The sequence below is a fragment of the Oratosquilla oratoria genome, chromosome 30, assembly GCF_046742065.1.
Source record: "Oratosquilla oratoria isolate Oo_2021 chromosome 30, ASM4674206v1, whole genome shotgun sequence".
NCBI lineage: Eukaryota > Metazoa > Arthropoda > Malacostraca > Stomatopoda > Squillidae > Oratosquilla > Oratosquilla oratoria.
Window position 1 is genome coordinate 31,746,811 of NC_134806.1, and position 14,335 is coordinate 31,761,145.

Here is a 14,335-nt window from a genome sequence, read left to right on the forward strand (position 1 = left end):
ATATATATATATACATACATACACACACACACAAACAAACATGCAATAATCCTGGAGATTCCGTACGCAAAAATTATTTCACCACCCTGCCAGTGCTAAACATTGCAAAATAAAGTGAGAGTGGAGGGAAGTGGGAAGTGAACCAGCTGTTGTTTGCGAATGACACTGCGTTGCGTTTGCGGCTGGGACAAAGAAGGATCTAAGACAGTTAATGGCGGATTCCGAGGGGCCATGTTAGGGGAGAAAGGTGAAAGTAATGGTATTACAAGGGGTGAGGGTGGCACTGAGTTGGATATAAGTCTAAGAGAGAGGCTAGTGGAAGTGGAGTTTTAAGTATTTAGGGTACATGTAGCAGGAGACGGAGGAATTGGGGCGGAGGTAAATTGTACAATTAAGGAAGCAAGCCATTATGGGGGGTAACGAAGTGTCATGAGAAATAGTTATTTGGAGATGGGTGCAAAGAGAAGACCGTGTCAAGGGGTGATTGCCTCTGACACTGTATGGAAAGGAAACTTGGAATATAAGGGAGCCAGGAAGGAATTTAAATGTGTTTGAGAAGTATAGTGGGGGTTACAATGATGGATAGAGCGAGGAATGGGGTGAGGCGGAGATCGGGGGTGGAAAAGGAGCTGGCAGATAGGGTTGATCAAAGAATACTTGAATGGTTTGGGCATAAGGAAAGGCTTAAAAAAGGCAAGAAGTAGTTGAAGTGAACTTGAGAGGGAAGACCGAGAAATGAGATGGATGGATGGGGTGAGGGAGCGCCTTGGGTAAAAGGGGATGTCTGTTGAGCAGGAAAGGACAAGGGCAAGAGATGGGTGTGAATGAAAAATTGTACTTGGATCAATTGACGAGGCCTGTGGGGATTTCTCCTTATCTTCTCTAATTACTCGAGAGTAATCTAATGAAATGGTGGGCGTAAACCTGCTTAGGCTCTCAGGCCCTGCTGTGGAGGTGCTGTGGTTTGCTACATTGCTTCTGATCCAGGCAGTGGGCGGTAGTCAGGAATAGCCCTTCATCCACATGGACTTAAGATAAAAAGAAAAAGAAATGGGCGTGGGATGGGTGAAGGGAGGTTGCATGTTTTGCCATACTACCGCCCTATAAGGGAAAAGATCGAAGACAGTAAAGACAAGACCTTTCCTTTCCTTGATCTCCTTGTTAAGCGGAGGCGGTACCATTGTGCCATCTGTCTTCACGAAGGCCACCAACGTGGGGAGTTACGTGAATGCTTAGGCAAAGTACCCAAACTCATACAAGAGGTAAATCGGTAGCACATATATAAGGAGAGCCTTCTCCCACTCCAATAAGTAAGAAACTGTCCACCCAGAACTGGAACGTGCATGGCAAGTACTAAAGAATAATGGATACTCAAGTAACATTATATATCAAAGGCACCAAAAGATAGAATATAGAAGAACTCCACACCTGAGTCCAGCCCATTGTTAATATATATATATATATATATATATATATATATATATATATATATATATATATATATATATATATATATATATATATATATATATATATACACACCATAGGTTAGGTTATGGAACGGACTACAGACAGTAACCAGAGTCCCCTCGTAAGATCTTCGCCAATGGGGTATCACTTAGGAAACCTATAAAAGTATCTCACTGAGAGTCTAAAGCCGCCCTAACCTGGTGGTCTCCGTTGTAATGAAGAACAGCACGCTGTATCCGAGGGGACCAAAGGAATCGGAAACTGGAGTACGAGTAGTCTACAGATCTAATTGCTCAGAAGTGACATGCAAACCCCCTTGGTATAAGCTAGGTCGGCCATACGATTACGATATTAAGGAGACGATTGCTATCTCATCGTAATAACGGAACCATACATCAACACTTCATCGATGCCTATGAGAAGAAGCATCCCTTATAATGCCTTATGAGGGACACAGAAATCATCCACCGCGACAACAATTATGGGCGTTTAATAACTGTTGGGATGGTGAGTATCATTCTGCAAAAACCTTTGTCATTGTCCAGTTACTATACGATTATATCTTCCCCCCAAGAAGAAAAAACAAATCTACTGCAAAAGCCAACAAACAGAAAACCATTGAGACCGAAGACTATGACGTAAGCTTTTCATCATTAGCAGGGAGATAACCTCCCCACCAAACACCTAACTCGAATGTATTGCATACTTCTGCTGGCCAGATAACCATCCTTCTCTAAATTACAATTGTTCACTGATCTTATCCTTATCTCGCTTGTTTTTATGGTACTGAGATTATTTTTCACATTTGTGTGTGTGTATATTTACCAAGTTGTATTCTACTGGAAGGGGAGCTATGCTCGTAGTGTCCGTCTTCATATCTCGTTACATCTAGACTGTTTTTAAATTCGTGTATCGTTTTTGCACACACCACATTTTCATCTAACTTCTTCCAAACGTCTATTACCCTGTGGGGAAAGCTGTTCTTTTTTAGGTCTCTTCTATAACTGTCATTCTTGATTTTCTTTCCGTGTCCTCTTGTATCTTTATCCCATTTTATTAGATCCTCTCTATCAATAGTTTCTATGCCTTTCATGATTCTATAAATAGTTATCAAGTCTCCTCTCTCTTCTTTGCTCTAATGTCTGTAGCTCAAGTTTTGCTAGTCTCTCTTCATATGATAGTTCTGAGAGTGTTGGTGCCAATTTCGTAAATGCTCTTTGTATTCTTTCAAGTTTTGTTATACATTTTTTTTTTTTTTTTGTACTTGATGACCACGTCGTCGCTGCATACTCCAATCTTGGTCTTATCAAAGTGACCACTATTTTCTTCACCATTTCTTCGTCCAGGTATGTAAATGGCACTTTGATTGTTCTTATCAATTTACAAGTTCTCAAAAAAAAAAAAATTATATGTCTCTCAGGGGACATATTCATAATAATGATTCCCAGGTCCTTCTCATTTTCTACATTTTTAATATCTTCTCCCAATTTATATGATCCCACTTTTTTTTTCTTGCTTTTTCCAAATTCCATTTTACTACACTTCTTAATATTGAATTCCATCTCCCACTTCCTACTCCATTCCCATACTTTATTGAGATCACTCTGTAGTGACTCACTATCTTCTACAGTGTTCACTTTTTTCAACAGTTTTGCATCGTCCGCAAAGAACCTCATATAACTTTCAATTCCTTTATCAATATCATTAATATATATAGCAAACATTATTGGGGCCAAAACTGTTCCTTGTGGAACTCCACTTATCACTTTATCCCAATTAGAGTGTTTGTCTCTTATCACCACTCTCATTTTTCTTTCATGCAAGAAGTCTTCAATCCACTTATGCAGTTTGCTCTGTATTCCTCCTGCAGTTTCTAATTTCTTTAGCAATTTCTTATGTGGCACCATATCAAAAGCTTTTTTCAGGCCTAGAAATGCACAATCAGCCCATTCATCTCTTTCATGTATTACATTTATTAATCTTGAATAGAAACATATTAAGTTTGTGACGCACGATCATCCTTGTCTAAATCCAAATTGCCTTGGATTTAGTACATTTTTTTTCAAAGTGCCTTACGCATCTAATTTTGATAATTCTTTCACAAATTTTAGCTATCGTACTTGTCTTCCATCCACTTCGGCAGTTTGCCCTGTATTCCTCCTGCAGTTTCTAATTTCTTTAACAATTTCTTATGTGGCACCTTATCAAAAGTTTTTTTTTCAGGTCTAGAAATGCACAATCAGCCCATCCATCTCTTTCTTGTATCACATCTATTAGCCTTAAATAGAAACACATTAAGTTTGTGACGCATGATCGTCATTGTCTAAATCCAAAATGCCTTAGATTTAATACGTTTTTTTTCAAATGTCTCACCCATCCAATTTGGATCATTCTTTCACAATTTTTAGCTATCTTATTTGTAAGAGAGACAGGTTTATAGTTAATAGGGTCTTCCTTGTTTCCCCCTTTATATACTGGTACTATATTTGCTCTTTTCCAATCTTTTGGAACTTTTCCCTCTTTCAATGAACTGCTTATTAGACTATGTATTTTGTCTGTTAGTTCATTCCTGCATTCTCTCAAAATCCAGTGTGCCATTTCATCTGGTCCATGCGATTTTCTGACATCGAGATTACTCAAGTGATTCATTATTTAATTCCTTGTTACTTCTATCTCCTTCATAGGAGGGACTTTCTCCTCCCACTCGATATCTCTAGGTTGTATGTTCTCCCTCGTAAACACCGACTTAAAATGCTTGTTCATAATTTCTGTCATTTCTATTTCCTCTGTGTATTCAACTCCTTGTCGTAGTTTCTTTAATTTTTGTTTGTTTTTCAGTTTGTTGTTTACAAATCTGTAAAATAGTTTTGGTTGATCTTTACATTTTTCTATGACATCTTTCTCGTATTTTCTCTTTTCTTCTCTGCACATTTGTACATATTCATTTTTATAACTAGGATATATTTTCTATTTTCAGGTCTTTTGTCTTTTTTCCATTTTATCCAAGCTTTGTCCCTTTTGTTTTTTAACTCCCTACATCTTTTGCTGTGCCAACACTTTAGAAATCCTTTTTCTTGCTTTTGTCTTGGAACATACTTTTCCACTCCTTTATAATCTTTTATCAAAATATTCCATTTCTCTTCTACTGTTGTTTCCTCCTTGTGTATCCTTTCCCAGTGTTTTTTTTTTTTTTAAAGAATCCTCTTATTTTATCAAAATTTGTTTTTCCATACATCAATCTTCCTTTTCTATACTGTTCGGTTTTTTTCGTGTATTTTTCCTCGATTAGTTCCAGTTTAACCAATATGTGGCCCCTTTTACTTATTGGCGTCTTATTTCCAATCTTGTCCACCATTTCGGATTCTGATGTGATTATTAGGTCCAATCTCAATGGTTCTTCCTCATTTCTATACCTAGTATTCTCTTGTATCCATCGCATCATTGTATGTTCTATAATCATATCAAGTAGTACATTTCCCCATAGGTCGTCTCCATTCTTCACTGTCATCTCTTCCCAGCAGATTTCTTTACAATCAAAGTCACCTATTATAACTATTTTTCCTCCATCTTCCATTATCTTATTCAGTGTTATCCTTGTGTCATCTAACATATTTTTGTGTTCTCTCTCTTCCCACGAAGCCGTTTTAGGAGGCACATAATTTACTACAAACTTCCTGCTCTTCCCATCCCTGTCCTCCACTTCCATCATAATCATCTCTATTCATTCCACATGTGATATTCCTCACATTTATATCCTTCTTTGTCAGGAACATAATTCCACCCCCTTGTTTTACCTCTCTGTTTCTAATCCAATAATTATATGCACCATGCCCTACACTGTTGAGTGGTAATGGACCTTTCAGATTTGTCTCTACAATTCCCATTATGTCCGGTTCTTTTTCCTTCAGATAATCATTCAGTTCGTTCAAGCCTGTTATCAAGCCATCTATGTTTGTGTAAGACACTTAATTTTCTGCTACTTCCATTGTATTTTCTGTTTCCTTTCCGTTTTTCTCTGCTATGAACCATTTCCTCACTTTCATATCCACTACTCTCCGATAGAATTTCTTTTTTTCTGACTCTGTTCTTTTCTCGTTTTTTCTTAGCTTCTAGTTTGTTTTTTGTTTCTTTCTCGTCCTCTCTTTCCTCTTTATTCATTTCTCTTTTTATCCATACCTGTTTATATTGATCATTGTCCGCTAGTTTTCCTGTTTTTCTAAGATATTCTCTGCTGTCGTTTGTGACCTGAATTTGATCTTAATTGGTCTGGTCTTCTGTGTATTGTATTTTCCTATTCTATATATTTCTTCGATTTCTTTCCCTGTTTCTTGTCCATCCTCTTAAACTTCTTCTAATATCTTGTTTATATTTTCCTTCTCCTCCTTTACTCTTGTGGTCCTATTTGGATTATGCTTCTCTTCCATCCCTAATATAATTATACATTTCTTTTTGTCCGCCGAGTCTCTTACTATATTCTCCTTCTCTCTCATCACTTAAATAACTGTGTCCTTAGTTTGTTCTTTCATCTGTTGTGTCACTATATCCCTAAATGCAATTTTGTTGTTCTCTTGGACTTTTCTCCAACCTTGTGTTTCTTTTGCTATGGACTCTTTATTATTATTCTTTAATTCCTCATTCTCATGTTTTACCTTTTTTAACTGTCTTTTTAATTCTCCTGTTTCTTTAGTTATGTTTTGATTCTCCTTCTTTAGTTCTTCCAGTTTATCAACTCTTTGGGTAACTAGTGTTAATTGGTTAAACCTAACCTCCCATGCTTCATTTTTTTTAGTTTCTCCTCCAGATTTACTAGTCGGGGGGTGCTGTCACCTCCTCCCTCATTAAATCCATAAAAGCAGTTATCTTCTCTTTCCACTGAGCTGCTATTATCTATATTTCTGCTTTTGACACCTCTGCTTCCTTGTTTGTGTGTTCTGCACTCCTTTTGTTTACACCCCTTCTAAGATCCGAGGCCCGTTCGTCCCCTTCCACATTTCCTTCCATTTTCCTCAGTAATCCCTCTCTTTCTCCCTTTTCTTCACCTTCCCACTACACTACGAGCTTTCCCCTTCCCTACTAATACAACAAAGGTACTCCCTCGTTGTTGAGATCGATGAAACTTGAATTTTTCCTGTAGTTCCAAACTTCGCTGTCACTTCAACCGACGTGTGTGTGTGTGTGTGTGTGTGTGTGTGTGTGTGTGTGTGTGTGTGTGTGTGTGTGTGTGTGTGTGTGTGTGTGTGTGTGTGTGTGTTTACCCAATTGTTGTATACTGTACAGGAAAGGAACACCGCGCGTGGGACCCGTTTCCTACTCTCCAGTTTAACGCAGCTATGTAGCTTCCCCGTCTGGAGTATTGGCTGCATGTTGTTATGGCAAAGTAGCATGCATTTCATACTTTAGGGTCTACATGGGACGCCCCTATGGACGAGAGCCACACATCATTTTTTTCTGTGATACATGAGGGGTCTACCTAGGATGAGATGGATGGATGGGGTGAAAGGGGCTTTGGAGAAGAGGGGAATGTCTGTTGAGGAAGGACGGGAGAGGACAGAAGACAGGGGTGAATGGAGAATGGTTGTATATGGATGATGTTGTGATGCATGAGGTGGAATGGGTGGGGGATGGGGGGTGAAGTAGTATGTGTGAGAAAAATTTGACGCAGCCCGAAGTGATTTCTCCCCGTCTTCTCCTTTTCTGCATGAGGGGACGGAGAGGGGGGGTCGCCGATTTAATGAAGCGGCCTTGCTGTGGATGTGCTGTGTCTTGCGACACTGCCTCTGACCCAGGGCAGTGGACAAGATGCAGGGATGACCCGTCATCCAGGAGATGCCAAGATAAGAGGTAGAGGGTGGAGGGGAGTGGAGTGTATTTAAGGATGGAATGGGTGGGAATGGTTTTTTATGCCTTTTTCTTTTTGGCTACCTCCCTTGTAAGGGAGAAAAGGCCTTTGGTATATGTATGTAGCCTCAAAACCAAATGTCCAACTTGGTTTATAGTTTTAATTTTCAATTAACATGTCTAATTTTGAATATATGTATTGTCAGCTTGAGCTATTTAACCTTCTAGGCTATTCCAAGTGTGTGTGTGTGTGTGTGTGTGTGTGTGTGTGTGTGTGTATTCACTTGGTCTTTGGATCACGTGTTGGACTCGTGATCGACAGCTATTTCCCTCCTGGAAGAGAGCTCATAGGTCCGATCTATGGGTAATGCTATGACCTTGCACACACACACACACACACACACACACACCCAATTCCCCGCCCACGAGAGTCAGAGTAACGACCCGAGGCACAGCGATACCGAAATAATTTCGGCCCTGGGCAGGATTCGAACTGGGTACTGTGTGTGTGTGTGTGTGTGTTTACCTAGTTGTACCTAGTTATATTGTACGGGAAGGGGAGCTATATTCGTAGTGTCCCGTCTTTGTATCCCGCAACATCTATTTTGTTCTTAAATTTTCATATGGTGTTTGCACACACTGTTGTTTCGTCCACTTTGTTCCAGGTGTGTGTGTGTATTTACCTAGTTGTATTTTACGGGAAGGGGAGCTATGCTCGTAGTGTCCCGTCTTCATATCTCATTTTATCTAAACTGTTTTTAAATTCATGAATTGTTTTTGCACACACCACTTTTTCGTCCAACTTGTTCCAGATGTCTATTACTCTGTGGGGAAAGCTGTTATTTTTCAGGTCCCTTCTATAACTGTCTTTCTTGATTTTCTTTCCGTGTCCTCTTGTATTTCTACTATCCCATTTTATTAGATCCTCTCTATCAATAGTTTCTATGCCTTTCATGATTCTATAAAGTTATCAAGTCTCCTTTCTCTCTCCTTTGTTCTAATGTCTGTAGTTCAAGTGTATGTGTGTGTGTGTATTCACCTCGGATCTGTTCACCTCGGATCTGCTGCAGTCTCTGTCGAGACAGCCAGACACCACCCTACAGCAGTGAGCTCAGAGCTCATTATTTGCCGATCTCTGGGTAGGTCTGAGACCACTCACACACCACACACCGGGACAGCAAGGTCACAACTCCTTGACTAACGTCCCGTACCTACTCACTGCTAGGTGAACAGGGGTTACACGTGAAAGGAGACAAACCCAACTTATCTCCGCACGGCCGGGGAATCGAACCCCGGTTCTCTGGCCTGTGAGGCCAGTGCTTTACCAATCCGCCACCGAGTGTGTGTGTGTGTGTGTGTGTGTGTCACATATACAGTGTGTGTGTGTGTGTGTGTTTACCTAACTGTAGTATACAGGACACAGGATACGCCTGTGCCTGCAATTGTCATTCTTTAAATAACATATATTGATGCACGTACTGCTTCTTCAATTGATTCCACAAGTTCATACTTGTACATAAACTATATCTTATATACTTCAAATGCTCCGTATCCTTGTGTTTCTTTCATGCCCTCTTGATATTATTTCGCTCCACACTAAAAGATATTCTTTGTCAATTTTGTTCACACTTTTCAGACAGCAGTTATCCCGCTCTTTTTCATCGTCCACCGTGAGCAATCCCAATTTATCTACTTTTTATAGTACAATCTCTTCCCCACTGGCATTTCTTAATCTTCATAGATGTAGACTAAGTGTAATGTCACTATTTTGTTTTTGACAACTTAAATATCTGTGACTCCGGTACTATCTACTCGTAGTTTTTTTCCTCCTTTCCTACATGATAGTTTCATTTCTTGTTAAGTAGATACGTGATAGTCTTTTCTTATATTTGTATGAACACATTTATTATGCGGGTTAAGAAATTATCATGAAATCAAGTTTCTATGTTTCCATGCATTTACCTAAATGTAGTATACGGGGTTGGAACTCAAACTTTGTCTTGTGACCATTTATGCTGTTGGCCTAGATATTTCTTCATGTAAACTGTTCCACAAATTGACGCATTTGCGTGGATTTTTTTTCCCGACATCTTTTAGGCAATGACTATTTTTTCTGTCATTTTTCCGTTCATTTCATAATAACAATTCCTCTGTATTTTTTTATTTGCTATTAGTTTTTCCCTTCCATATGTCACTATCAAATCACCTCTCTTCGCTGTTCCAATGTGCATGTGATCACGTGTTGAACTCGTGATCAAAATCTACCCACATGAATAAGAGCACTGAGCCCACAAAGGACCTGATCCATGGGACCTGATCCAATTTTTTTTTGTGTGTGTGTGTGTGTGTGTGTGTGTGTGTGTGTGTGTGTGTGTGTGTGTGTGTGTGTGTGTGTGTGTGTGTGTGTGTGTGTGTGAATCTTGTGCTGGTTTGGCGTATTTTCCCATGACGACATAAGTTCGTTGTGGTTTGTTCAGTATTATCAAGCTGTATAAAGCAATCGGCATTAGCATTCTTATAAAAGAAGTAGATGTGGCATATCGTGCATTAAAATACGCATGTTTCGGAAATCTATAAAAACAAAAAATAATAGTAGTAAAAATTAAGTGCTTAACTCGTACTAGCCGCCCCTCTCCAATCCGACATCTCATCTTTTACTACTAATTCTCTCTTTTACCATCTGTAATTCCACTCCTTCAGTGCAATACTCTCCTCAAGGAAGAATTATTGTCAACGAAACAAAAAACACCCATGATATCCTTGCCTAACTGCCCAATATTCGTACTCGGCAATTGCTCTAGGCTACACCCATTTCTTGACACCAGAGTATATGAATGACGAAAATATCAAAATACAATCTAAGGCTGGCCTCATCTTTTCATCATGACCCTTCTGTCACCCCATGTACTGTGAAAAAAATCTTTCAAGCACCATACAATTGTCTTTCGATTCCTAGTCCAGGCATGAATCCAATATTGTTCTTTTAACTTCTAATAAATATGTATCCTGTTTAGTGTGAGGATTATGTTTGAATGAAATACCCTTATAAGGGATTGAAAATGAGTTATAATTTCCCCTTCCCTGTTGTGATGTATTTTAAGTGAATAAATTATCTGACAATAGAAAAAAATACAGTACGCCAATCGACTAGTCCGTTGAGTGCATCTTGGCTCTAGTTCTAGCCCAAGGTAGTCTACTGACCTTGGCTTTAATCTTTTCGTTAAAACACATCCTCAGCTATGAAATCGATAGGATAGAAATCAAATATCAAAGTTACTCCTACACTAAATACACATTTTCTAACGTATGTCTTTTAAACCATTGCCACATCCCTAGTTACAATGTAGTACATAGTTTTCTCATATGAATAATATCAGGTATTGATTATATATCATACTGATTAAAATATACAAATAGCTGTATCGAAAAAATGTCTTACCAGCCAGTATCATTATAAAAATATAGTATTTAAGTAAATTTTATAAAATGAAACTTTGAAATTGCCGCTAGATCCACAACCAATCATGCACCAAAAGCCACATCATCCGCCCATCCTCTTTGTGATTGGTTGTGTAAGTGATTAGTCCCTGTATTACCATAATTTTGAAATTAATAATCTGGGTATACAAATATCAGATAAAATTACACATAAAACAATGTTTACTTCGAAACAGTTTTGTCATAATAAATGATTCACATTCAGTAATAAATATATTTTATATTCTCTTTACGTTTCATGGCGGACATTGTTCTCCCCACAAGGCTTTTGCTTCAGTTTGTGTGTATGAAGTTATATGACACATTTTTTACATATCAACTGTAAGAATTTAAAAAAGAACTAAATTTATTTATGAAAAATCTATGGATGGTAGTCATCCAATGATATATAACATAAAATAAAACAAAATAAAATAAAATCTATCAACTTGAACATGTATTCCTACGCGTGCGTAGTGCGGTTAGCGGCGGCGCCGCCCTAGCAGCCACTGTCAGCAAGCTCAGTAGCTCACTTCCCGAGTGTGTCCAAGAAGGGAAGGTGTTGATTCTGGGTGAAGGCATTATTTCCACACCATATCCAAAATGAGTAAACCACTCGTCTTTTTCGACGTTGTCGCAGACAGAGAGCCTCTTGGCCGGGTTGTCATGGAGGTAAGTCAAAAGGATATTAAGTGTTAACTGTCAAAACCGCATTGCCTATGCCGTCTGTTCCCAACTGCCACTATCTAGGTTGTGCCGGTATTGATTGCGACAGCGAGCAAGTACATATATTGGATGGTGGAATTGAAAATTTCTATAAAGTATAGCATACAAGTGTTACTAAGAGTTATATGTGAACGAGAAATTACAGGCGTGTCAACCCACGCTCGCACGACTGAGCATAGCCTATGTTGGTAACACTAACTTGCCACACCCGTTCTTCGTATGTGGTCACATGGTTAACGTACTACATATATTGGCGGTATAGTGAGCATATCGTTGATTTTGAATTATTCTTGAAGCATACTGTAACTACGCCCAAAATCGCCTGCCAATTTGTTTTTCCTTTTCCAGTTGAGAAAGGACGTTGTACCCAAGACTGCTGAGAACTTCCGTGTCCTTTGCACCGGTGAGAAGGGCTTTGGTTACAAAGGATGCTGCTTCCACCGCATCATTCCCAACTTCATGATCCAGGGTGGCGACTTCACACGAGGTGATGGAACTGGAGGGAAGTCAATTTTCGGGGAAAAATTCGAGGACGAGAACTTCCAACTGAGGCATTCCGGCCCCATGATCTTGTCCATGGCAAATGCTGGACCGGGTACTAACGGTTCCCAGTTTTTCATCTGCACTGTGAAAACACCTTGGCTGGATGGTAAGCATGTCGTGTTTGGAAGTGTTGTGGAAGGAGAAAATGTTGTGAAGTCAATTGAGAGCTTTGGATCCCCGAATGGAAAACCAGCGCGTAAGGTAATGATTGCCAATTGTGGCCAACTTTAAACATTCCTGGAATTTCGGCAGTTGTACCGGTAGATAAAATTGCCTAAAGTAATCTTGGCAGAGACGCCCACGCCGGTTACCATGTACTGCACGGAAAAACTGCCTTTACCCTAATCAGTGTCGACGCCGAGTACTGATATTCAGCGCAATTTCGTTGACATCCCCATCCTTATTCCCAATTCCAATTGTTTCAATAAAATTCGTGAGACTCTATACTTTGTTTTGTTATCCAGCTGATTTGGAAGGAGTAAAGATGTGTGCACAAAATTAGATTTGCTGACGAGCCTAGCCAGTTACATTGGGGTATTTGCAAATTGAAAGGTGTACATGGATTTTCATGGGAACTGCTGTTTGTAGCATGTCTACCAAAGTAAACTATTTGCAAAGTTGATCGTGGGTAAAAAGTGTAATGTAACACAGGTAAGTGAACGTGGGTGCAGATGGTCGTTGGATCTTAATGAATTGATGTAACTATTAAATACAAATGTACATGCTCAATCCTGGGGCATGTGAAACTATTTAAATTACATAATGTAGCTTCCAACAAAGTTAACCTTTTGAACTGATCACAATGAATTGAAGACTACTTACGAATGCAAAATTCACTTCCGTAAATACGAGTAACTAATAGCCAACTATTACGGTCACAAACTTTACCGTAATTGTACAGATAGACCATTGAAAGGTGCATTGTATCTTGAGGCACGTGGTCTGTCGAGGCTATATCGTTAGGATGATTGTTACTGGGTTTAATAGTTTTGTTCGTGGGCGATTTGTATAGATGCTTCGGTATACAACAATGTTTACCTAATCTTAGTGTACAGGGGAGGAGCAACGCTCGTTGGGTGCCATGTCCAATATCCAAGCCACTCGTTCATAGTGTGTAATATCTATACATATGTAAATTTGTTTGTATCACTGTCAGTGGTGTCTGGGAAATTTTGAACATCGGCAAACCTGCAAGGACGGGGGGGGGGGGCATTACCTACGCAATTTGAGTAGCCTAAACATTTCGCTGTTGCCATGTGCTCCTGAGAAGTTGTATTTTATCTACGCAATTTGAGTAGCCTAAGCATTTCACTGTTACCATGTGCAGTGTGTATCGTTTTTTGGGTGCCATAGATGTTCTATTGGGTATTTTAGTGCAGCTAAATGTTGCATTGTGTAGTAACTTAATTGTTGAAAACTGCAAGACTAACATAGGCACAGTTGTAATGAACTGTATATACAATAAGAAAACTCGGTAGAACAAGGTTTAACTTTATGTACCTTCAGTTAAATTCCAGCTTTGCCAAACATGGAATAACTGGTTGCCTTAGGTTATGGACTGGAAGTAACCATAATGACTGGCTAGTCCTTGGGGCCCTTAATAGATTTCTCTGGGAAGAATTGCTCGACTATTGTGTAATGTATGGGACTGTTTCTATGTAATCTATCTGTAGTATCAGGAGGGGGGCGCTTGCCGTTTGTCAGCTCATTTTGCGAAAATGCAAGAGTTGAAATTGATAAGGGCCTACTCTGTAGTATCAGGGTTAACCTAAATAGGTATTTTGAAGATCGGCAGTAGGGAAATAAGTCTCAAAGATCTTGATTCGGATGTAGGATTTTTTTTTTTTTTTTTTATAATTTAACCCATGTTAAGAAATCAAGTTTTCACTTAACACTGAGCAATTATCTGAATCTTGACGGTACTCGCCCTTTCATGTTCTTAAATCTTCCCTTCAAAGCTCTCAAGGTCTTAGGCTACCCTTTTATCTATATTTTACCAAGTTATTCTAGCTATTACTGGGAAACTTCTTCAGTAGAGGAAAATCCCAACAGATGTAGTATTAAACAACTCAAACTTTTGGCATCTGGGGAGCTAGGAATTGCTTCAGACTTCTTCCTCTAGTACGACTCCCTACCACCATTTGGTACCCCCTGAGATTGATTCCCATTAGGATACTTGCATATGAAGAGCTCAGCTGTTTCAACTACCAACACTTTGGATGCATCAAGCAATGATATTGCTGTCTACTAAGTAGTGTGAACTGTTTGGGTCCATACACAT

The 14,335-nt window shown here is 39.2% G+C and overlaps 2 protein-coding genes across 11 annotated transcripts in view; one reads left to right on the top strand and one right to left on the bottom strand.

The window, feature by feature from the left end:
• Window positions 1–14,335, bottom strand: part of tutl (immunoglobulin superfamily member turtle) — a 302,646-nt gene that overhangs the window by 182,172 nt on the left and 106,139 nt on the right. The window lies entirely within an intron of this gene.
• Window positions 11,263–12,498, top strand: LOC143041077 (uncharacterized). The gene is made up of 2 exons (XM_076212760.1): window positions 11,263–11,457; window positions 11,860–12,498. The coding sequence occupies exons 1-2, from the start codon at window positions 11,389–11,391 to the stop codon at window positions 12,283–12,285; spliced, it is 495 nt and encodes a 164-aa protein (XP_076068875.1). The 5' UTR covers window positions 11,263–11,388; the 3' UTR covers window positions 12,286–12,498.

What these genes read in the sequence shown, in the direction of transcription:
- LOC143041077 (XM_076212760.1), top strand. Translation starts at nt 11,389, where the DNA reads ATGAGTAAACCACTCGTCTTTTTCGACGTTGTCGCAGACAGAGAGCCT. An exon ending in TTGGCCGGGTTGTCATGGAG is followed by an intron (nt 11,458 to 11,859) that starts GTAAGTCAAAAG and finishes TTCCTTTTCCAG; the next exon opens with TTGAGAAAGGACGTTGTACC.